The sequence below is a fragment of the Malaclemys terrapin genome, chromosome 2 (genome assembly GCF_027887155.1).
Source record: "Malaclemys terrapin pileata isolate rMalTer1 chromosome 2, rMalTer1.hap1, whole genome shotgun sequence".
Taxonomy (NCBI): Eukaryota; Metazoa; Chordata; order Testudines; family Emydidae; genus Malaclemys; species Malaclemys terrapin.
In genome coordinates, this window is record NC_071506.1 from 103836016 (window position 1) to 103861868 (window position 25853).

The 25853-nt window shown below is 43.3% G+C and overlaps 1 protein-coding gene across 3 annotated transcripts; it reads left to right on the forward strand.

Moving 5' to 3' along the window:
- The first annotated feature begins 884 nt into the window (after positions 1-884).
- RBFA (ribosome binding factor A) lies at positions 885-24761 on the forward strand. Of its 3 annotated transcripts, none has more exons than XM_054018836.1 (7): positions 885-1210; positions 6486-6528; positions 9719-9895; positions 15949-16061; positions 17053-17137; positions 19494-19567; positions 23836-24761. In XM_054018836.1, exons 1-7 carry the CDS (start codon positions 909-911, stop codon positions 24230-24232), a joined length of 1191 nt encoding a protein of 396 aa, XP_053874811.1. In that variant the 5' UTR covers positions 885-908; the 3' UTR covers positions 24233-24761. The 3 variants fall into 3 exon arrangements, with proteins under 3 accessions (XP_053874811.1, XP_053874812.1, XP_053874813.1); XM_054018837.1 differs by having other exon boundaries at positions 930-1210; positions 6490-6528; XM_054018838.1 differs by lacking the exon at positions 6486-6528 and having other exon boundaries at positions 930-1210.
- The last annotated feature ends 1092 nt before the right edge of the window (positions 24762-25853 follow it).

Genomic DNA, 25853 nt, shown 5'->3' on the forward strand with positions numbered 1-25853 from the left:
AACTACACTCCAAAGCAAAATGTAGACAATATATGTTTAATAAAGGGCCAGACTGAATGTTGCCTGTAGGTCATAATAAGGGACAGCACTTGTGATGTGCCACCCCAGGAGCAGCGCACAGGAGGTATGACAGAGGCAGGGCTTCTTCCCAACCAATTTCTCCCTTGCTACAGTAACATTTTGTTTCCTCTCTGCATTGGCTGAGCTCCACTGGTTGATGAGTTTAGGGAAGTCCAGGAAAGGCTTTACTATTTCACATGCCTCCCTGTCCATCATCAGCACAGCAGTCAAGGAGTAGCAGACTTTCAGTGCCTACTGTCCCTGACCCACAGAGTGCCTGCATAGGCAGGGGCATAAGGGGCACCTGATGCCCTTATCCCCCTTTATTCCCATGCATGTGTGTGTGTAGGGAAAGGGACAGATGGATAGGTACATTTTTAGCACTTTATAAATCTAATTAGATATAAGGATGATTCCTCCATCGCCTACAGAAATGCATCCAGCTCTGGGGTGGAATTCAGTGCAGTGTGACCAGTGAACAGATTGCTCAGCAGTCCAGCTCTCTCCAGGGTCATCTTTTGTTTTGAACTCTACTGACTGGGCCAAAGTGGAGCATGGGCTGAGCCCGCCAGTCCCTGGGCCCCTTTCTGAGGGGTGGAGAGTAGCTGGGGCAGAGGCCAGGCCCGCTGGGGGAACTCGGGACCCGCCTCGGGGTGACGACTCCTGCGAGGAGAGGCACGTCCCGCACTAAGGGCCCTGGGCGAGTGCAGCTGAATCTCTAGCAGCGGCAGTAGGTGGCCTAAGCGGTAAGCGCCTCCCCCGGCGGCTTTCCCACAGCGGCTAACGCGGGGGAGCGCGCAGCTCCCCGGCTCCAGCGTCTCAGAGGCAGGGCCCGTGCGGTGCCGCCCATGCCCGCTAGGGGCGCGGCGCAGCGCAGGGAGGCCCGGCTGCTGCTCCCTCCCCCGGGCCCGGAGCGGCGCGCGGCTCGCTGCAGCATGTGGGGCTCGCGGGCCGGCCGGGGGCCCCGATGGCGCCAGCTCCGAGCGATCGCACCCGGCGGGGCCCAGCGGTGGAGCGCTGCGAGCGGCGGCGGGGTGGAGGCCGGCGCGGGCGCTCTGCTGCCGGGCGGCTCCCGGGGCCGGGCCCTGCACGGGTCCGCCGCCCTCTGCGGCTCCAAGAACCTGCTCAAGAAATTCGCCTCGAAAACCAAGTAAGTGCCCGGCCCGGGCTGGCCACCTCCCGGGAGCTCCCTTCCCCCAGGGCCGCAGAGCACGGGCCTCCCCGGGCAGCAACCTCCCCGCGGCTGGGGAGCGCCTGCCTTGCCCCGAAAACTGCTGCCACGGTTTGCAGCAACAGCAGCCTCCGAGCCTATGGCTGAGCGCTGGTGTCTACACTGGCGCCCCCTTCCAGCTGTGTGGAGAGACGCTTCTTGGTTAATATGAAGCCGTTTTATGAATTATCTCCCCTCTGCTGCGGAAGAAACCGCTTTATGTTGTTTACACTTGAGCCGTTTTGCAATGAAACTTAAAAGAAAATCTTCCTCGTGCAGATTGTCCTGGCTTGAGCACACTGCCCCAGGGGGCTGGCTGGTTCCTGTATGTTGTGTCTTTCAAAACTTCAATAGAGAATGAAGTGCTGACTTCCTCCTAGCCCTAGGTATTTGCAGTAAAAGTCACTTAATCTATAGTATGTATACTGCTAAACTCCCAGACTATAAGTATTCTCCAAAAACGATATTAAAGGGGAGTAAAGATTGAGGCGATTGGTAATTTAGGGCAAAATACATTATAGGGATGTTTTGTAATTATCCCCAAACGAAGTGCATGGAAATGCACATGGAGGTAAGTCAAACCACCTTAAATCTAACGATCCTGCAGGAGCCATAATAAGACATTTTAATAGTTGTGGTCCCAGATTAAATTTATTTGTAAAGATACTTTAGGTTCCTTCCGTTCCCCTCTCCTTCCTGCCCCACCTCCCCCCCCGGGTCTCTACATATATTGTTGCTATTTGCTTGCCTCACTAAGGGTATGTCTACTCTACGAAATTAGGTTGATTTTATAGAAGTCGAACTTTACAAATGGATTTTATACAGTCGACTGCGTATGTCCCCACTAAGCGCATTAAGTCGGCGGAATGCGTCCTCACTACCGTGGCAAGCATCGACTCACGGAGCGGTAGGGTGACCAGATGTCCCGATTTTATTGGGACAGTCCTGATTTTTGGGTCTTTTTCTTATATAGGCTCCTGTTACCCCCACCCCCGTCCCGATTTTTCATACTTGCTGTCTGGTCACCCTGTGGAGCAGTGCACTGTGGGCAGCTTTCCCGCAGTCTCCGCTGCCCATTGGAATTCTGGGTTAAGCTCCCAGTGCCTGATGGGGCAAAAACATTGTCGTGGGTGGTTTTGGGTACATGTCGTCAGTCGCCCCTCCCTCTGTGAAAGCAACGGCAGGCAATCATTTTGTGCCTTGTTTCCTGGGCTACCCGTGCAGACGCCATACCACAGCAAGCATGGAGCCCGCTCAGCTCACCATCACCGCTGCTGTTGTGAGCATTGTAAACACCCTCTTACATTATCCTGGAGTATATGCAGAACTGGGCTAAGAGATGCCAGCATGAGGAGGTTTTTGATGAGGACATGGACACAGACGTTTCTGAAAGCACGGGATGTGGCAATTGGGACATCATGGCGGCAGTGGGGCTGATTGATACAGCGGAACGCCGATTATGGGCCTGGCAAACAAGCACAGACTGGTGGGACCGCATAGTGTTGCAGGTATGGGATGATTCCCAGTGGCTGCGAAACTTTCGCATGCGTAAGGCCACTTTCCTGGAACTCTGTGAGTTGCTTTCCCCTGCCCTGAAGCACGGGAATACCAAGATGAGAGCTGCCCTGACAGTTGAGAAGCGAATGGCAATAGCCCTGTGGAAGCTTGCAACGCCTGACTGCTACTGGTCAGTCGGGAATCAATGTAGAGTGGGCAAATCTACTGTGGGGACTGCTGTGGTTCAAGTAGCCAATGCAATCACTGACGTTCTGCTATCAAGGGTAGTGACTCTGGGAAATGTGCAGGTCATAGTGGATGGCTTTGCTGCAAAGGGGTTCCCTAACTGTGGTGGGGCGATAGACGGAACGCGTATCCCTGTCTTGGCACTGGACCACCTTGCCAACCAGTATGTAAACCACAAAGGGTACTTCTCAATGGTGCTGCAAGCACTGGTGGATCACAAGGGACGTTTCACCGACATCAACGTGGAATGGCCGGGAAAAGTGCATGAAGCACGCATCTTAAGGAACTCTGGGCTGTTTGAACAGCTGAAAGAAGGGACTTACTTCCCAGACAAGAAAATTACTGTGGGGGATGTTGAAATGCCAATAGTTATCCTTGGAGACCCAGCCTACCCTTTTCTCCCATGGCTCATGAAGCCAGACACAGGCAGCCTGGACAGTAGTAAGGAGCAGTTCAATATAGGCTGAGCAAGTGCAGAATGGTGGTAGAATGTGCCTTTGGACGTTTAAAAGCTTGCTGGCGCTGTTTGCTGACTAAGTTAGACCTCAGCACAACCAATATTCCCATTGTTATTTCTGCTTGCTGTGTGCTCCATAATATCTGAGAGAGTAAGGGGGAGACATTTATGGCAGGGTGGGAGGTTGAGGCAAATCGCCTGGTGGCCGATTTTGAGCAGCTAGACACCAGAGCGATTAGAAGAGAACAGCGGGGCGCGCTGCACATCAGAGAGGCTTTGAAAACCAGTTTCATGACTGGCCAGGCTACCGTGTGAGAGTTGTGTGTGTTTCTCCATGATGCAAACCTGCCCCCTTTGTTGATTTTAATTCCCTGTAAGCCAACCACCCTCCCCCCTTCGATCACAGCTGGCAAAGGAAATAAAGTCACTATTGTTTTGAAACCATGCATTCTTTCTTTATTAATTACAAAAAAAAGTGAGATAACTGACAAGGTAGCCCGGGTGGGGGAGGTGGGAAGGACAAGGCCACATTGCTTATTGTAGTGACACTACAAATCAAAACTGTTCGAATGATAGCCTTCTGTTGCTTAGCCATCCTCGGGAGTGGAGTGGCTGAGTGCCCGGGGCCTCCTCCGCGGACCCCCCCCCCTGCATGTTTTTGGGCATCTGGGTGAGGAGGATCTGGAACTTGGGGAGGAGGGCAGGCGGTTATACAGTGGATGCAGTGACGGTGTGTGCTCTTGTTGGCTTTCCTGCAGCTCCACCAGACGCCTGAGCATGTCCGTTTGCTCCCCCATTAGCCTCAGCATCGCATCCCGCCTCTTCTCATCGCGCTTACTTAATGCTTTCCTGGACTCTGCCACTGAATGCCTCCATGCATTCAGCTGTGCCCTATCAGTGCAGGAGGACTGCATGAGCTCGGAAAATATGTCATCGCGAGTGCAGTTTTTTCACCTTCTAATCTTCAATAACCTCAGGGATGGAGATGATACGGGGAGCATAGAAACATTTGCACCTGCAGGGTGATAAAAAGGGAGAGAAAAATTTAAGATGATACATTTCTGAGAACAAAAGGGAGACTCTTTCACAGTGAATCAGGCAATTCACAGCAGACAGCACGTGGGCTTTAGGTACAAGGTCGTATTTTGCCTTTTATATTGAGCGCCTTTCGGTATGGTGATACATCACACGCGGCTGGGCAACAGAATTCGGTTTTCAGGCAGCCATGGTAAGCCAAAGGGTACATGGGATTGGCTTCTAATGCCTTCATAACATGTGGGAATGGTTTCAAACTGCAGTGCCCTCCTTTCCCATAGCAAGCAATGCCGGTTGGGTTTGCCATTTAAAAAGAGGGGCTGCGGTTTTCGGGTGGATGTGCAGCACCCACCTCCCCCCCACCCCACCACATGGCTATTCTCTGGGACGATCCCTTCACCCCTCCCCCTGACGCATGGCTATTCTCCGGGATGATCCTTTTTAGCCAAGTGCAAACAGCCCAGCATGACCTTTTACTGTTCTCTTACAAAAATTCCCCTATTTCAACCAGGTGACCATGAATGATATCATTCTCCTGAGGCTAATACAGAAAGATATAAACCGAATGTTGCTTGAATGCAACCAAAATCCAGGACCATTCACTGCCATGCTTTGTACTGTAATGATTCCAGACTACTTGCTACTGGCTTGACGTGGGGAAGTGTCCTACCGTGGAGGACGAAATAAGGCAGCCCTCCCCAGAAACCTTCTGCAAAGGCTTTCAGAGTATCTCCAGGAGAGCTTTATGGAGATATCCCTGGAGGATTCCCCCTCCATCCCCAGACCCGTTAACAGACTTTTCCAGTAGCTGTACTGGCCACGAATGCATCCCAAGTCTTATGGGCAAATCAAACATTAAACACTATGCTTTTAAACCCTGTACTGTAGTTACAAATGTGCACCAGAGGGGCCTTCTCCACCTTCAGGGTTGGGGATCCCGCCTTGGGAGGATATTGGCTCCAGGGTGATGAAAAGTTCCTGGCTGCTGGGGAGAACGGATTCACCGCTTGCCTGCTGCGCATTCTCCTCCTCCTCCACAAAATCCTCCTCCCTGTTGCATGAAACTCTCCCCTTGCAGGTGTCCACGGACAATGGCGGGGTAGTGGTAGGGTCCCGTCCCCCCCAGAATGCCATGCAGCTGATCATAGAAGCGGCATTATGGGGCTCTGACCCGGAGCGACCGTTTGCCTCCTTTTGTCTTTTGGTAGGCTTGCCTTGAGCTCCTTAACTTTCATGCAGCACTGCTGTGTGTCCCTGTTGTAGCCTCTGTCCATCATGCCCTGTGTGATTTTGGCATATATATTAGCATTTCTTCTTTTTGATCGGAGTTCTGCCTGCACAGATTCTTCTCCCCATACAGCAAGCAGATCCAGTGTCTCCCGTTTGCTCCATGCCGGAGTTCATTTGCGATTCTTGGGGGACTGCATGGTCACCTGTGCTGCTGAGCTCGCCACGCTGACCGAACAGGAAATGAAATTCAAAAGTTCCTGGGGCTTTTCCTGTGTACCTGGCTAGTGCATCGGAATTGAAAGTGCTGTCCAGAACGGTCACATTGGAGCACTCTGGGATAGCTCCTGGAGGCCAATAACGTTGAATTGCGTCTGCACTACCCCAAATTCAACCCAGCAAGGTTGATTTTAGCGCTATTCCCCTTGCTGGAAAGAAGTACAGAAGTTGATTTTAAGAGCCCTTTAGGTCGATGGAATAGGGTTGCTTGTGTAGACACATTCATTATAAAATCGACCTAACGTGGCTAAATTCAACCTAACCCCATAGAGTAGACCAGGGCTTTCTAAAGTAAAACAATTTGTACACTGAGCACACTTGATGCAATGTCATTGAGAAACTAAGATTCCTTTAATGCCATTTTACTTATGAAGGTGATTTTTCAGAGTAGAATGGCACTTTCATACACACGTATGCCTAATATTTCTCTATAGTTTTTAAAAAGTAATTTTTTTTCTTTTCTCTTTTGAAAAGAAAGAAGTTTTGGTATGACAGTCCTACAGTGGGGTCTCATCTGGTAAGTGCAAATTTTCAGTGCATTTATTTACTACCAAGAAATATCAGAATTTTAAAAATGAAGACTAGCAATCTAGTTATCTATAGAATACATAGAGCAGTATTGTTTTAACACCGTAAATGTGCCTGATCCTCTACAGACCTAGGAAGACAAATTTCTGTCCTAAGGAGTTTAGTCTTAGGTTCCGATCCTGCAAACACTTATGCACATGAGTAATTTTACACACACAAATAATGCCATTGAATTGCAGCTCTGACAGCAGAAACTGGGACCTAAATTAGGCATAATATAAGAATAGAGGAAAGGATGCTGCAGTAAAAGTTGGTTTGGTTTAAGTTTAGCACACTTTTTGTTAGTTTCAAGTTTTTGGTGTTTATCGTCCTGTTTGTTTTGTTTTTTATAATGCTAACCACAGTATCTGCAAGCATTTTCACCAAGTTGCTTGGTGAGTGAGGCTCACTGAAAAATTTCACTTTTTAGCCTGGTAGTCACTAAAAGTTTTGTTGTATGTAACTGTTATACTAATAAAATAATACCAACAGGATCTTCTAAGAGGGATAAGGCAAAATGCCGCGTTTATTATAAATACAAAGAAAGAGCCGGAAATCAGGATATGCAATTCAATATTATTTCATTACCATTCCTTATTCATTCACACACTCATTCATACAAGTTCTGCAGAGTTGTTATAGTTACCAGCCTAGAGGTTGCTCATGGCAGAGTACTGGCCAGGTAGCCTGCACACGAGGGTGGAGCCAAGTCCTTGTCAGATGCGCATCTGATGCTCCTGGAGGGTGGTTGCAGAACGAGACTCAAAGTCCCTGAGTACTTGGTTCTGTTCTTATAGGATTTTGTCCTTATACAAGTCTATGGGAATCGCTTCATCATGCTGATGTTTGTTTGAAGTGATAATCAATCAGCAGATGGCACATCCCTGACGGCTGAGTGTTATCTTGTTCTTCGAGTCTTCAGCCCTCCATCTGGGGGGGCGCTTGGGTGGATTCTGGCTTGCCCTGTGGGGTCATCTGGTTATCTCTGTGCTATGCATTCTTCGGCCATGGGATATCACAGTTATAATTCTTAGGCTGGCACCTTTGATTTGCTAATTATTTATTTGCATCACATGCATTCATTCACATTCATTCTGTATCTTTAAGTCACATCTTGCACTTATGTTGTACTACCTCCTCTTCCTGACATCCTTATTTTACAATTCTCTTCTCCAGATATGACAGACTTCCATCAATCTATTTAACTTCTTTGATACAATAGTAGAAAACAAGCAGGATAATAAACAAAGGGGGTAAGGGATTTCTGCAAGACCAATTCCAGAGCACAGTTGTTTTTACAACAACTCTTATCACCTCCTCGAACAGACTCTTTGTCCATGGATGTGCTAGTACAATTAGCAAGTTTCAGAGTAACAGCCGTGTTAGTCTGTATCCGCAAAAAGAAGAACAGGAGTACTTGTGGCACCTTAGAGACTAACTAATTTATTAGAGCATAAGCTTTCGTGGACTACAGCCCACTTCTTCGGATGCATATAGAATGGAACATATAATGAGGAGATATATATACACACATACAGAGAGCATAAACAGGTGGGAGTTGTCGTACTCGGCTAGCTTGATTATCACTTCAAAAGGTTTTTTTTTTTTTTTTTTTTTTTTTTTTTTTTCCCCTCTTAATTAATTGGCCTCTCAGAGTTGGTAAGACTACTCCCACCTGTTTATGCTCTCTGTATGTGTGTATATATATCTCCTCATTATATGTTCCATTCTATATGCATCCGAAGAAGTGGGCTGTAGTCCACGAAAGCTTATGCTCTAATAAATTAGTTAGTCTCTAAGGTGCCACAAGTACTCCTGTTCTTCTTTTTACAATTAGCAAGTTGTCCTTGTAACTTTTTACATAGAGATACAGGGAGGATAGTTTTAATTAGCTTGTCCTTGGTGCTCAAGCTTCTATATTCCTTTCTGTTGGCTTGATTTGGTTTGGGGCCTAAAAGGGGATATATCTATACCTATGAAATTACAAAACCATATATATAAAACTATCAATATCTCAACATAACCTCCTGTTCTGCCTGTAAGGTGGAGCTATCCTCACTAGACTTTCCTGCCTTATCTCCAGACATATTCAGTCCTGGGCTGTAATCTTGCAAATGTGTATGAGTAGTCTTATTTAAATCAGTGGGGACTTTTCAAATTGCATAAAGTTAAGCATGTGAAGAGTTTGCTGGATTTGTGGCCCTGGTCTTCAGCGCATAGGCTTATAAACGTAGTTCAAACACTCCACTCTTCTTCAGGTCTGGGTAAGGAAGCACTGTGTAGCTCAAAAGCTTCCACCAACAGAAGTTGGTCCAATAAAAGATATTACCTCACCTACCCTGTCTCCCTTACAAACAAGGACGAGTTTGCCATCTGGGCTCTTGATATCCACAAGAAAGTGACCTGTGATATTCATTCTGTAGCAGCCTTCAGATTGTAATTACCGTATATACTCGTTCATTAGCCCATTTGTTTATAAGCCGACCCCCTAAAATGGATAGGTAAAAATAGCAAAAACTGTATGACCCTTTCATAAGCCGACCCTATATTTCAGGGGTTGGAAAACTTTGGCTTCTGGCCCGTCAGGGTAAGCCACTGGCAGGTTGGGACGTTTGTTTACTTGGAGCGTCAGCAGGCATGAAGCCCCTCAGCTCCCTGTGGCCACGGTTCACCATTCCCAGCCAATGGGAGCTGCAGGAAGTGATGTCTTTGTCCCTGTCCCTCCCCCACCCCCCTGTTCAAAATACTCTACTTTTGATTTTTCATAATCTAGTTCTGTTTACATTTAAAGTTCATAGACAGCATGTTCCATGCTTAAAGTTTTCCTAAGGCATGCCATATTGCAAAATCTGACCCTTTAGGTTTTATCCAAAGTACAATTTGAAAAGCAAACTAAAATAAATTAGTTTTTGTTAAAAATAATTTTCCTGATTATGTCCACTCCATTTTAGAACGCAGATTTACTGAGCTTTATAGACGGCTAAATTAAAGATGCTACAAAATAAATGAGAAAATAAATCTTGAATATAATACTTTAAGATCACACTTCTTTGCTGATAAAATTGAAAAGTAGTAGAATTACAAAAAACTGTTGTACATTTGTCTAGACTATTTCTTAGTTAATGTTTTTGTTTTTAAAGGTGTACAAGCCATCCAAGTTGGCCACTATACTAAAGGCTACTCAGCAGAAAACTAGGAAAGAAGACAGCATACGCAAAAAGGTCCTAAATATCCTCTTGTATAAAGCTGTGACAGACTTGATGTGCACCTGTGAAGTAAGTCAAGAGGTTTGTGACCTCAAGCTGGAACTCACCAAGGCAAGTACAAAAGCCATAGTTCATGTGAAGTCACTTTGACTAAGTTGTGGAACAAGATAATGCGATATTCAAAAACAACTTTTAGGCGCCAGCCTTCTATTCTGATCTATGCAGGTGGACTGCTGTACCATGCAGCACCTCACAGTCTTCCATGGGGCTCAGTGGGGGCACAGCAGTTTGCCTGCAAAGATCACAATGCACGATCAGGGCCTTAGGCCATGTCTATATTAGGAATACTTGCCAGTGTAGCTATGCCCATGTATGATGCCTGTCCCAGTAGGACACAGTTTATACCGGCTGTGACTGGGGTTCCAGGGGGGCCCACACTGAGGTTACTCAATTAGGGCAAACTGCAAAGAATGGGGCAGACAATCCCCAAAGCTGGTGGATATTCCAATACTTAGATTTACCAAGCCAGCACAAAACAGCTTCTACAATACCTTATTGGTTGCACAGAAGCCAAAACACAGTTCCCTTATAGCAACCCAGCCTTGGGCTTCCACACAGACACCCAAGTCAAATATGATGAGGATTACTTAAAATCTTAATCATATAAGAAAGTTCTACCAATCCCAAAGGATCAGACACATTACCTCCCAAGTTAATGAATATTTCAGATCTTATCCAAATACACGCTTACAGCTGATTCTTAACTAAACTAAAATGTATTTTTAAAAAAAGAGAGAGAATTGGTTAAAAGATCAATGTACATACAGACATGAGTACAGTTCTGAGATCAGTTTCATAGTAGAGATGGCGAGCTTTGGAGTTGCAAAGAGTACTTAGAATTAGTCCATAGATTCAGTCCAATGTTCTTATCCAGGGTGATCCAAGTGGGACTGGAGATCTCAGTCTTATGACTTAAGCTTCCCCTGCATAAAGCATCAAGCAGATCTGAGATGAAAGGATCAGGTCCCAAGGGTTTTTATACAGTTTTCTGGCAGCCTTTTGACCATACAGTCCTGGGTGAACAATAGGCATTTGAAGTAACCTTCTATTTCCTAAGCATCACCGGTAATTAGCTACATGGATTAACATAAGGTAATTATCCATTGAGCAGTTCATGTACAATTTTTGACAAACTTCAAAGAGACATAGACAATGACATTATTTCACCCAAGATCCATCTAACTGTTAATATTCCCTTTTGATCTCTAAATCAGTAGCTATAGTAATAGACAGGAATTGTCTGTTTACATGGCTAACATCTAACAAGATATAAGTAAACATATACAATTAGTATCTCCTCTAATTCTCTAACAATATAGGTTTTCTAATGACCATTTATCTACTTTTCTAACATGTTTCTAAGGGTTAAATCTGGGTCATTTATCCTGCGAGTTGCTTAACCCTTTCTGGCCATGTCACACCAGCAAAAGCAGAGTTTTGTTGGTATAACTGCATGTATACTAGAGGCTTTTGTTGTCACAGATGTGTCAATCAGGGATCACACCTCTTCACGCCCCTGACTGACATAGAATTCTGTAATGTAGACACGGCCCTAGTTCAAAAAGGCCAAGCTAATAACATTACTTTGATGCTAAGCAAGATTAAAAAAGGGGTTGGACCTGTATACGGAGAACAACAATATAGTTGTCATAATTAATGATCAAAACTAATTTGGAAGGGGATTGAACCTCATGTGTCAGGGCTTAAACCAACCTCTAACTATTAGAGATCAGGATGAGACCTAGTGGGGACTATCCCACATCTGTGTATTCTGCGATTTTTTTAATACACCTTTCTCTGAAGCATCTCATACTGGCCAGTGTCGGAGACAAGATACTAGACTAGATCGGCCTTAGGTCTGCTCTAGTGTGGGAATTTCTGTGTTCCTAAATGGTTTTCTGAATCTCTGGGGGGTTTTGCAGTTAGTCTTTAACACAATACAAAATTTGAGAGAGAGGCTCTCATAACATGCTTCTTCTCCTGATATAACTATAAGTAATTACTGATATTAGCACATTACAGCAAGTCTCATGCTGATTCTGTCTTCCTCAGGGATGGGGCGGGGTGTGTGTGTAAAAGAGTGATCTCTGAAAAATCTTAACATTTGCCCTTGATTCATATTTGAGGGTTCTGTGTTTATCACCACGCTTCATTGCAGCTCTCGTGGTTCTGTACTATGGCCATCAGATTTCTAGTTAGGAAAACAGGATGGATCCTATCAGTACTAGTCCATAATTCACTATAGGCAGTTGAGCTCTCTGACACTGCACCCCATAGTCTTTATTGTGGTATTATTATGATATGATTGACATAATTATGATGTATTTTATGCAAGATAAGTCATGTGAAGTGTCACTGGAAAAGTTATGATTTTCTGAATATGATTATCCTGTTTGTATGCATAGATAATTTTTGTATCTGAAGTTATGAATATTCACTATAACTATTTCAAAAGTAGTTACACCTGGGTAACGCCCACTAGACAAGATGCTTTCAGTCTAGATAGTGAGTGGGGAAGGGCCTATTCAGGGCAATGGGCTATTAGGAAAAATCTATAGGCCGTAGGAGAAGCTGATCTCTCACTGGTGATGAGCCTTCCTGAGAAACTCCAAAGGCCTGTGAGTAATGGCTGCTATGACTCTACAAGGACACGTGATCAGGCCACATGATGCTGGACTCCATCTTGGGATGTCAGTATTTTTCCACAGACTGGTCTGGAAACCAAGCTTTGAAACAAAGGGTTTCTATCATATGCAAAAGCTATATAAGGCAGGGAGAGACATCATCTGGTGTTCTTCACTCCCCACATAAAAAGACTCATGGAAACACCTGAGGCACAAAGACTGAACAGGGAGAAGTGCTGGATCTAGGCTAAAGGGATTTCTACCCTGTGAATGAAACACCTGGGGATCCCAAGCTGTAAAGCAAGTGCAGCTTGCCCCTTAAGAATCTGCAGCCTGCTTGTATCATCTCTTAGGGTGAGAATCAGCTAATTCATATCCAATCTAATCTAGTATATTAGGCTTAGTTTGCGTTTTTTGTTTATTTGCTAATCTGCACTGATCTCTTTGCTATCCCTTATAATCACATAAAATCTATCTTTTGTAGTTAATAAATGTGATTTTGCTTTTTCTAAACCAGTGAGTTGGAGTAAGTATGGGAATCTTAGCTCAAGGGGCAAAGGCTGTTGCATATTGAGGGAGGGGGCAAACTTTAAGAGCTTACTCTATACAGTTCCCTGTGCAGCGCAAGACAATATAACTTTGGATTTATACTCCAGAGGGGGGTGCGGGCCTGGGGAGCTGCCTTAGCTGTAGCCTTTCTATTGTTGGTTCATTGCAGGGGCTGGACAGAGAGCCTGCATGTAACTGCAGCTGGGTGTGGCCTTATCTGTATGAAGGCTGGTGAAAGTACAGGCTGAAGGGCTTTGCAGCTTGTCATAGCAATACAGTGTTACAGGGAGCCCATGCTGGTGGGTCAGAGGGCTCAGTGATACCCCAGTTCCAGGTGGCACCCCAGGGGGGGAACCCATCACACTCTCCCTTTCCTTAAGAGATTTATGCAGAGACTAAAAACACTCACCCCCAGCCCACAAATACATTCTTTATAGTGCTTGCCCAGTAAAACGTCATAATATCTTAGAAGCTTAAGGTTTGTGTGTGCAGTCTTTATTTATTTATTTTTTTAAAGAGAACTACACTTAAGTTGGCCACAATAGTGCTTCCTAGTGCCAGATGAAGAATTGGAGTTTGACTCTTGAACTCATGTTTTGTTCCCCGAGTCAGCTGAAGATGTGTGCACATTGCAGAGATACCATCCGCTGTGGACTTGATGAAATGTATTGTGGTTCCTTCTGGCCAGTTTGGATGGGCCTTCTCTTTCCTGGAGGATGCTCCCCCTGCTCTTGTGTAATGAAGGAAGAGACCATTGTGCTCTTATTGCCGACTGGGCTCTCACACAGATAGGAACTGTAGGGGAGAGACTTCAATATTGATATAATAATTTTATTTTGCAAGTTTTTTTTATTAGGCCATTACAAACTTGTGTTATTGAATATTAAGATATAACTACAAATGTGTTGTAGTCAGGATGCTTGGAAATGCAACAATTAGAGCTGTTGAGCGATTTAAAAAATTGCAATTAATCAAGTGATTAATCCCTGTTAAATAATAATAAAATACCATTTTAAAAAATTTGGATGTTTTTCATATTTTCAAATATTGATTTCAATACAACACAGAATACGGTGTACGGTGCTCACTTTATATTTTTATTACAAATATTTGCACTGTAAAATAAATAAAAGAAATAGAATTTGCTCGTACGTTTATTGAATGATTTTGTTCCTAGATCTTTGGGGTCACCGTCTTCCTCTACCCTTGCTCTCAGTTTTGGATCATTGAATAATTGCTTTTTCCTCAAGTCTGAATGCTTTACTACATGCATTTATAAAAATTAGGGCTGTCAAGCGATTAAACAGATTAACCGCGCGGTTAAACAGTAAGAGAATATCATCTATTTAAATATTTTTGGATGTTTTCTATATTTTCAAATATATTGATTTCAATTACAACACAGAATACAAACTGTACAATGCTCACTTTATATTTATTTTTGATTACAAGTATTTGCACTGTAAAAAAAGAAGAAATAGTATTTTTCAGTTCACCTAATACAAGTACTGTAGTGCAATCTCTTTATCATGGAAGTTGCACTTAGGTACAAAAAACTGCATTAAAAAATAAAACAATGTAAAATTTTAGAGCCTGCAAGTCCACTCAGTCCTACTTCTTGTTCAGCCAATTGCTCAGGTAAACAAACTTGTTTGTATTTGCAGGAGATAATGCTGCCCACTTCTTTTTTACAATGTCACCTGAAAGAGAGAACAAGAGTTCTCATGGCACTGCTGTAGCCAGTGTTGCAAGATATTTACAGGCCAGATGCGCTAAAGATTCATATGTCCCTTTATGCTTCAACCACCATTCCAGGGGACATGTGTCCAGGCTGATGACGAGTTCTGCTCAATAACAATCCAAAGCAGTGCGGACCAACGCATGTTCATTTTCATTATCTGAGTCAGAGGCCACCAGCAGAAGGCTGATGTTCTTTTTTGGTGGTTCGGGTTTTGTAGTTTACGCGCTGGAGTGTTGCTCTTTTAAGACTTCGGAAAGCATGCTCCACACCTCGTCCCTCTCAGATTTTGGAAGGCACTTCAGATTCTTAGACCTTGGGTTGAGTGCTATAGCTATCTTTAGAAATTTCACATTGGTACCTCCTTTGCGTTTGTCAAATCTGCAGTGAAAGTGTTCTTAAAATAAACAACATGTGCTGGGTCATCATCCGAGATGGCTATAACATGAAATATATGGCAGAATGCAGATAAAACAGAGCAGGGGAAATACAATTCTCCCCCAAGGAGTTCAGTCATGAATTTAATTAATGCATTATTTTTTTAATGAGTGTCATCAGCATGAAAGCATGTCCTGTGGAATGGTGGCTGAAGCATGAAGGGGCATATGAATGTCTAGCATATCTAGCATGTAAATACCGTGCAATGCCGGCTACAAAAGTGCCATGCAAATGCCTGTTCTTGCTTTCTGGTGACATTGTAAATAAGAAGCAGGCAGCATTATCTCCAGTAAATGTAAACAAACTTGTTTGTCTTAGTGATTGGCTGAACATGAAGTAGGACTGAGTGGACTTGTAGGCTCTGAAGTTTTACATTGTTTTGTTTTTGAGGGCAGTTATGCAACAACAACAAAATCTACATTTGTAAGTTGCACTTTTACAACAAAGATTGCACTACAGTACTTGTATGAGGTCAATTGAAAAATACTATTTCTTTTATTTTTACAATGCAAATATTTGTAATAAAAAATAATATACACTGATTTCAATTACAACACAGACTACAATATATTTGAAAATGTAGAAAAACATCCAAGATACTTAATAAATTTCAATTGGTATTCTATTGTTTAACAGTGCAATTAAACCTGCGATTAATCACGATTAATTTTTTAATCACGATTTTTTTTTTAGTTAATCACATAAGTTAACTGCAGTTAATCGACAGCCCTAATAAAAATCTTTGCATTTTACAGGTATCCCTGTCACCAGACTTTTCAGCATGTCGTGTGTACTGGAACCCTGCTGAAAGTGCAGAGGAGGATGATCGTATTGAAAGTATTTTACAGAAAAGTGCCCCACGTATAAGGTACTGTTGTGTGCTGTAAAGTTTTGTAAACAATCACTCTGCTTCATAAATAGTCACTTTGTCTATTAAGAATTTCTGAAGGGAAATTTCTAAGGTATTTTTACAAATCATGAATGTGACTTTCATTAAAATACTTTGGATCAGGATGTTGGACATCTGCACTTCTAGATATTTTGGGCCAGATTATCTCCCTTGATGAGGCACACAGATGGGCCGCATACTAGCCATATCTGGCAGCTGAAAATTCCCCTCGTGGGGTGCTTTCAACCCATGTATAGCTAGCATATGCAGCTCTACCACCCAGGTCTGCTGAGTAGGGTGTGGCTGGAGTGCCATTTCACTTTGCTAATTGTTAGCTTGTAAAAGGTAGTAGCTTGGGGCTGCTATAAACTACAGTGCAGCCAGAGCTGGAATTGTGCAAGACAGAAAATCAGGGAGCTGCAACTGCCTGCCTGTCCTTTTCTCATTCACTGAGTGTTTTCTGTAAGTCAAATGTATTATTTCTGTATATTCCTGTAAACCTTTTAGCTGTAAAGAAAGGGATTAATTTTCTCAAGTTTAAAAAAAGTAATTTAGACTGCGTAACTTTTTTGTATATAGAGAAAATCCTATGTATGTAGGAGCCCTAGAAAATACTGCAGCTGCCCTACTATGTCACATCTTCGTGTACACACACACACTTCACTGAGTTATTCATAACATCACTGTAGTCTTTGCTTCAGTAGATGTCCTATAGTTTACATCCTTATCCAACAAACTAGACCTAACTTGGACTTGAGAAATTCCTAGTAGCAGAATGCTACAGAGCATTAATCTATAGTATAGGCCTTTGAAATACTAGAATTTGTCATCTGAACTGATACCATATAAACTTTGCAAACAGTACCCATGCTTCACAATGTGTTTGTTGCATTTTTATTTAACAAATATTGCATCTGTCTTAAAGATGCTGTACGATTACTCATAGCTGGGGACATTTTATTTTTTCCAGACATCTTTTGATTACCAATCAGGTCCTGAGAACTGTTCCTCCAGTCGTGTTTGTTAAAGACAAAGAAGCTGCAGCTATAAAAGAGGTAAGATACAATCGCTGACTCAGCGTGTAAATAACATATGTTCCAGTATGTTTTGGAACAGACATGTAAGAAGAACATGGAAGGCTTAATAGGTGTAATGTTTAAGTAGACACATAGTTGCTCACTAGATCTGGAAAACAATTTAAATTGAAAACCAATTCCTCGTCTCTGACAACAAGCTTTTCAATGTTTTGATAAGGGTCCCCAATTATTTTGATACTTTGGGGACAGTGGAAAGTAGAGCTATCTTTTTAATTAGTTTTGTTGACTTCATCTATAAAAACTTCTGAAGAGAAGAACACTGTCTAAAGATGCTTCCGGAAGATAGATAGGTTAATCCAGGAGAGAGATACATTAAATAACCTCAAATGAAAGACAGGAAACTACGGTCTTTATAACCTTATGCCAAAAAGGAAGCAGAGCAGTGATGATGGTGACCAGCTGGCTAACTGCATTGCAGCTGGTTCAACTGTTATTTTTTTGTAAAAGGCGCTGGAATCTAATGGAGAGAAACAGGGATATTGTATATGGAGGATAATATCTAGCTAAAGGTAGCAGGCTTGCATACTAGTGGAAGTACTTTTAGAATAGTAATGTCTTCTAGGAATTCATTATTATTGAGCATGAGGAGGTAATATTAGGATTGTGAGATTCCCACGAATTAGAGAGCACAGTGATACTCTGGAGTCCTTTGAAGAATGAATTGAACTAGAGGATAACAACATTAAAAATTGAGCTAATTCATGAGGTCCTGTGACCTAAATTAGCAGACTGTTAGACAAAGACCTGTTACTATCCGGTTACATAATTATGAGTATCAGAGTCACAAGAGCATCCACTGCACAACTAGCAACCTTGGAAGAGGCAGCGAGTGTTTCATTTCTCACCAATGCACTAGAAATACGAAGTGAACAGCTGAATTTCCTTTGGTCAGTGAGGCGATCTACATTGCAACTGCAATTGTGCCTCCCAGCCCAGGTAGACAGACTTGCACTAGCTTAACTTGAGCTAGCACGCTAAAAATAAATGTGAACATGGCTGCATAGGCAGCAGCTCGGACTAGCCACCTGAGCTCAGACCCAATGGGCTGGGTAGGCTTGGTGGACTCAGGTGGCTAGCCTGACCCACCACCCATGGCACAACTTCCACACTGCTGTTTTTAGCATTCTCACTTGAGTCTGTCTACCTGAACTGGAAGGACAAAGCCAGCTGCAGTGCAGACATACCCAAAGGTAGTGATAAATCCAGAAAATGTTTTTTGTTAGCATACGCCACCACAGTGAAAGTGCCTTTCTACCCCACCACCAACAGGCAAAGTTTAGGCACATTAATACTCAATTTAGGGTTGCTTAGTCCTCTGTCCCAGCCTGCAGATATAATTCCTTCATCTTTCCAGAAGTAACACAAGGATTTCTCAGAAACCTAACAGTGATTATCAGAACACCCAGAAGAAGCTTTAAATCTCTACTACAGGACCCAACTTTCAAGTCAATTTTTATATGCAATCTGTACTTCAAATAAACTAAAAACCAGACACCAACCCCCAGTAGAGGAAACTTTAAATCTTATAAGAGGGGAGAGAGACTGTTACTTTCACCTCCTAATACAAGGAAAAAACAAAAGGAATAAAAGACTGATGAGGAAAAAAATTCACAGAAAAGGATTATTACAAAACCTTACATTTGGTAAAACTTTCACAACTATAACACATTAGAGATTTACAGTCCTGGACAGACTGATCTCTTTTAAGTAGTTGTGGGGTGGTGGTGGTGGTATTTTTTTCTTTTTAAATTAAATCTCTTACATACAAGATTGGGACAGAAAATTTGAAGTATATGTACATTGGTAAAGGAAAAAATGTACAAGAATAAAATGAAATCTAACCTAAAATGAGGAATTATTAATTAACCAAAAACTAAATTCTCTCTCCAGTCCACATCAAATGTATGCCAAACCCTTGAAAGTCACAGTAGTCCACTAATTAATTATTCAATTTGGTGTAAAGATCCCAATAAGGTATGTACTTCCTGGCAATTCCATAGACTGATAAGTTAGTTCTTCACTATCTCTGTTAGAACATCTACTCCATTCCAAGTCTAGTGGCAGATTATTACCTACAGTACATTCCATAGTATTTATTGAGAAGCCTTGTAAATTAAGTGGATGACTTTTATTGAAAATACAGACTATTTTGAAATGGATACTTTCCAGAAACCCAGAGGGAAGCAGCTATGTTACTCATATGTAAAAGAAACAGACCTGTTCACTGTCTCATTCTGACTTGTTTCCTTTATGAATGTAAACAGAATAGATTTAATAGTGGATATATGTTTTCTATTTTTTCAATTGTTTACAGATTGATAGGTTATTGGCAATTGCTGATTTTGGACCTGAGGGAGAAAAAGACACTTTGGCTGAAAACGACTTTAGGTAGGTTTTTTGTTTTTTGTTGTTTATTAAATGAAATTTTGCAACAAGTATTTTCATTTATGGATATCTGATTAAAAATGGAAAGAATATTTATTTAAAGATACAGAAAATAATTATGCTGTGTGTCTATTTTGTATTTATCTCTAGCCCCTATTGTGGTATATAATTGTTAGCATCTTAAGAATTTAGTATAATGGAGTTATGAAAAAAGACAAAGGAAAAGTTAGCGCAGTTTAAAGAAGTCCTTATGTAGACATCTTGCCTTTCAAAAGAGTGACTGACTACCATATATAAAGGTAAAGGGATATTGAGTAGTCAGTTATAACAAAAACCCACCCATAAGACAAACAAAATGTAGGGGACAGTGTTTTACTGTGTATTTACAGTGTCTAGCACAATGAGCCCCACCTACTGATTGGAGCCGCCACGTGATACCAAAATACCACAGATATTCTGTAAAGAGCCATCCTTACCTCTCTTACCCCTTAGATTGTTAACACCGAAAACAATTTAAAAATTTACATTTACATCTTGCTCTTTATGTTTTGGATTCCTTGTGCATTTCACTCCATGTGGACATTTATTTCAAAGTCTCTTTTGCCTTCTGGTTCTTGTGTGCTAGCACGGTGCTCCAGTGCATAGGTCACAAGTACTGCAAGGGAAAATGTATTTAATTTAGATGTATGGACCTTAGTGTGGCAGTGGAAAATGATTGGAGTAGTATATGGGACAGAGTCACATGTAGGACCATGAAGAGCAACATGCAGCTCACTATTTTGGGGTTAACTGCGTGGATTTAAAAACCAGCAACTTTCTGCTCAGTTGGTGATCTCGGCATTTTCTGTTATCCCAATCTACAATATGCTCTTCTGCAGAGCATGGTGCTTCTGAAGGCAATATCTATGTGCAGAAAGTCAGTAACCATAAGTCAAATGTTTTTGTTTCAGTAATTTACAGGCTGTAGGTTCGAGCCATAGGTGCTGACTTGCCCTCTGCTCTATGGGTGCTTGACCCTGGCCCCGTTCCAATTCCACCTTCTTTCCCCAAGTCCCCACCCCTGTCCTGCCTCTTTACTGCCTCCTCTCCTAAGCGTGCCACATTCCCACTCCTTCCCCTCCCTCCTGGAAAGTCCTAAATGCCACCAAACAGCTCTTAGGTGGCTGTCCAGAAGTGCTGGGAGGGGGAGGAGTGGGGACACAACGCGCTCGGGGGAGGAGGAGGCTAGGAGGGGGTGGAGGCCGGGGAAGCTTGGCTGCTAGTGGGTGCAGAGCACCCGCTAATTTTTCCCCGTGGGTGCTCCAGCCCCGCAGCACCCACGGAGTCTGCGCCTATGCTTCGAGTTTCCTGGATGATAGTTTCTATGGAAGTGCAGTCTTAGCCCATTGGCTCATGACCTATGTCTTAGACTAGGGCAGGGGTCGGCAACCTTTCAGAAGTGGTGTGCTGAGTCTTCATTTATTCATTTTAATTTTAGGTTTCACATGCCAGTAATACATTTTAACGTTTTTTAGAAGGGGTCTCTCTATAAGTCTATATATAATATAACTAAACTACTGTTGTACGTAAAGTAAACAAGGTTTTCAAAATGTTTAAGAAGCTTCATTTAAAATTAAATTAAAATGCTGATCTTAAGCCGCCAGCCCACTCAGCCCATTGCCAGCCTGGGGTTCTGTTCACCTAGGCCGGCAGCGGGGTCCCAGCCGCCGGCCCCGCTCAGCCCACTGCCAACCTGGTGCTCGGGGTGGGGATGTGGGAGGTGCAAGAGTCAGGGTAGGGAGTGTGGGGAGTGCAGGAGTCAGGGCAGGGGATATGGGAAGTGCAGGAGTCAGGGCAGGAGTGTGGGGGGGCTGGATATGTGTGGAGGGTGCAGGAGTCAGGGCAGAGGGCTGGGAGTGTGTGAGGGGGTGCAGGAATCAGGGATGGGGTTGTGGGGGGGATGCTGGGATGCAAGGGGGTGCAGGGATCAGGGCAGAGGGCTGGGGGTGGGTGGGCTGGGATCAGGGGGGTGCTCCGAGCCCCCTGAGCGGCTCACGGCAGGGGGCTGGAGGGATACACCCCGCTCCTACCCTCCTTTCCCCAGCCTCTTCTCCGCCTCCTTACTGGTCTGAGGAGCGAGGGCGCTGGGGCTGCTCTTCTCCCCTCCCTCGCAAGGGCCATCGGTGGCAGGGAGAGAGAGGAGGCGGGGCTCGACGCAGCACGTTGGGGGAAGAGGCGGGGGAGGGGGAAGCTTGGCTGCTGGCGGAGCCTGCCCTACAGCAGCAGCCAGCAGGACCAAACTTGCTTCTGCCCCTGCCAGAGAGAGCAGAAGGCAGGTAGTGGAGAAGAGCAGGCTGGGTCGGGCAGGATTTTTAATGCCACGCTGCTGCCTGCTGGGGTCCGGCTCAGCCCGCTGCCGGGGTTCGGCAGCGGGCTGAGTGGGACCCCAGCAGGCAGCAGCGTGCCATTAAAAATCAGCTCACGTGCCATCTTTGGCACGCGTGCCATAGGTTGCCGACCCCTGGACTAGGGAGACTTCTGTACTAAATTTTACAGTATATTGAAGGACATGTCACTTTAGATCCCAAAATTTTAAGTATTTATAACATGCTAATTTCCATAATACTTGAAGCCCTAAAAAGTTCTAAAGTAAGTGATATCTGCATCACTCTTTCCCCTTCACAGTAGGATTTGTTTTATATAGCGGTAATGCTAAGTCAGAGGGCTCATCTACCAAGTTTACTGATATAATTATATTGCTCTAGTTATACCAGTATAACTGCCCCTGTGGACAGTCTTATTCTGGAATAAGCAGTATAGTTGTACCAGTATATTTCCTCATGTAGACAAGCCCTGAGTCTTGAATCTTTCTCTGAAGATGGTAAAAATATAAATAAATTCTAATCCCTTGAGGAACTGAACTGAACAAACTGTTTAGAATGATGGTGATACCAGGCTGAGTGCTATTGAAACCGTATTTTCAGACTGGAAATAAGGTGTAAATTTTTAATGATGAGAGCAATTAACCATTGAACAATTAACCAAGGGTCATGGTGGATTCTCTATAACTAGGGCCTTATCAAATTCACAGTCCATTTTGGTCAATTTCATGGTCATAGGAATTTTAAAATCATCAATTTCATGATTTCAGCTATTTAAAGCTGCAATTTCATGGTGTTGTAATTGTAGGGGTTCTGACCCAAAATGGGGTGGAGGGGGTCGTAAGGGGGGTTGTGGTACTTCTACCCATACTTCTGCGATGCTGCTGGCAGCGGCACTGCCTTCAGAGTGGCTGCTGGCCAGGAACCCAGCTCTGAAGGCAGAGCCACGACCAACAGCAGCACAGAAGTAAGGATGGCATGGTATGGTATGGCCACCCTTACTTCTGTGCTGCTGCTGGTGGGTTGCTGCCTTCAGAGATGTTGCTCAGCCAATAGCTGCCACTGTCTGGCTGCTCAACTCTGAAGTCAGCACAGAATAAGGGTGGCAATATTGTGATCCCCCCTAAAATAACCTTGTAACCTCCCTGCAATTCCCTTTTGGGTCAGGACCCCCATTTGAGAAACACTGATCTCGCCTGTGAAATCTAAAAGTGCACAAAAGACCAGCTTTCACAGTCCATGATGTATTTTTCATGGCCATGAATTTGGTAAAGCCCTATCTATAACTGACAATTTTCAGATCAAGTTTGGATGTTTTTCTAAAAGATCTGCTCTAGGAATTATTTTGGGGAAGTCCTGTGGCCTGTATTATACAGGTCAGACTAGATCAGGGTTCTCAAACTATGGTTTGGGACCCCAAAGTGGGTTGCGACCCCATTTTAATGGGTTTGCCAAGACTGGTGTTAGACTTGCTGGGACCCAGGGCTGAAGCCAAAGCCTGAGCCCAACTGCTTGGGGCTTAAGCTAAAGCCAGAGGGCTTGAGCCCTGGGCAGCGGGGCTCAGGTTACAGGCCCCCCACCCAGAGCTGAAGCCCTTGGGCTTTGGCCTCCACTGCCCGGTGCGGCAGGGCTTGAGTGGGCTCAGGCTTCGGTCCCCCCTCCTGGGGTAGTGTAGTAATTTTTGTTATCAGAAGGGGGTCGTGGTGTACTGATGTTTGAGAACTGCTGGACAAGATAATCACAATGGTCCCTTTTGGGCTTGGAATCTGAGAGTTTAAAAAGGCTTCTCTGTTTCCCTCTGATTTCACACGATGATCTCTTGATAAAGAAGCTTAGTAAAGGTCATTGTGCCTTAAAGTTTTATAGTACAGTTTACCATGTGCCTCTTAAAACATACTTTTTTTTTCGCAGTGAATCAAAGCCTTCTGCATCATCTTCTGACATGGCAGCTTCGTCCATCCCAGCTAATCTTTTTGGGATCGATCATGAAGTGCTCAATAAGCAAATAATGGAGTACAAAAAAATGAAAAAGGTGAAGGACACAGAAGGCATTGGGTGGGCAGAACAGCAGCAGATACAGCTGGCTGAGATACAAAAGCAAAAGAAAATGAAAAAGAAGAAAATAAGGAATCCCTTTGAGAATGATATCACACCACAGAAATATCTGCTGGACAAATATAGTGAAGATTCTTTGGATGGTGACATTGCACCTTCTCAAGATAGTGACCTGGAGTATGAATTACAGGAAGTGGTAGATGAACTAGAGGTAGATGATGACAGAAATCCATCTACTACCAAACTTAAGTGAAATTAAAAAGCTTTTACCAAAAAAAAAAAAAAACTGTTGGTAATGAATTATATTAGAGTAACCACTGAATTACAACTTCTGTGCTGCTTATTTACCACCTCCTTTCCATCTTCTCCAAAATATGTGGAAATGAATCAAGTACTACAAGTTTTCATGGGAAAATAATTTTTAAAATCCTGTTTATAATAAATCTGAGAAGATGAGCTCTTCTGAACTAAAATAATTAAGAAATATTATGGTTGTCAAAAGAAAAATACCCTTATCAGCTTTAGACTGAGATGAAACTTCTTGTAAATACATTATGTACCACCCAAAAAGCTTATTACCTATGCCTTTATATAAGTGCAAGGAACTGTCAAAAATGAAAATATTTCAAAAAACTTGATTATAGTAGAAACATGCTAAACTACATTTCAGTATCCTGCAAACTTTGTATATGCACAAAAATGTGCTTTCCTTACTTCTCAAAGATTTAATAGAGTGCTTTGTGCTGTGATCTCATATTACTAAAGCTTATTTTTACAAACTATGTATAAGTATTGAAGTATTACATCTAAAACTACTAAAATAGACAAATTACCATAATAGTATGACTTCCATGCAGTCAGGCAAGATTCAGGCTCCAAGAGAGACATTTTTTTGCTGGGAGTAGAATGAGTGGTCATGGCCTATGTACTTATTTCCTTGGCTACATTTTTTTACAATATGCACATGTTTCCTGTTTCTACCTTTGAGCAGGGGCAGACACTAAACAGCTCACAATTTGCAGAACTTTAGAAAGCAACTGATATTCAAACCTTCAGCTAACCAGCAGTTTCTCTTGTAACTCTCCTTCCCCTTGGAGCCTTGTTTTCACTGAGAAAAAGGGTGTGTTTTGATAAGTGGTACTAGCCCTGGTCTACATTACAAACTTATGTCGTATAATTACATTGCTCAGGAGTGACACAGTCATACCAACCTAACTCATAGTTTAGACAGCACTATGTTGAAGGGTGGGCGTCTCCCATCAATGTACCTACTGCCTCTCGGGTAGGTGGAGTGCCTACATCAAAGAGGAAGTTCTCCCATCTGCATAGGTAGCATCTTCATTAAGGGCTACAGCTGCAGCTAACGGATTAGCTGGTGAAGGTAAACCCTAGGCTTCCCCAGGGATGACCTTAGCCATCTAACATGTTAAAACTACAACCTGCCTTGTCTCCACTAGGATATTAACACATTACAGTAGGAAAAAAGGTAGAGTAGTTAGATATGGTCTGTATCTCTAACTCCTCTCCAAAACATTAAAAATTCTTTAAGGGCATGTAACTTGAATGACAGTTGAGGCATCTCTTTACTAGGGAAAAAATGGTGTGCTCTTAACTTGAGTTAGCTAACACAACAGCCTAATCCTGAGAGATGCTCAGCACTTACCAATTTTACAGAATTCAATGGGTGCGCCCCAAATCAGTAAAGGTCCGAATCAGCTCCCATTGACTCCAAAAGGAGCTAAGATCAAAATCTAAATGCCCAAGACTTCACCTATGCAATGCCAGCATTAAGATTTTAAACACACAAAGGACAAGAATTGCAGAGTTAAGGTTCCCAGAACAATTTTACTTCTACTCCCTTACCTGAACGTCTT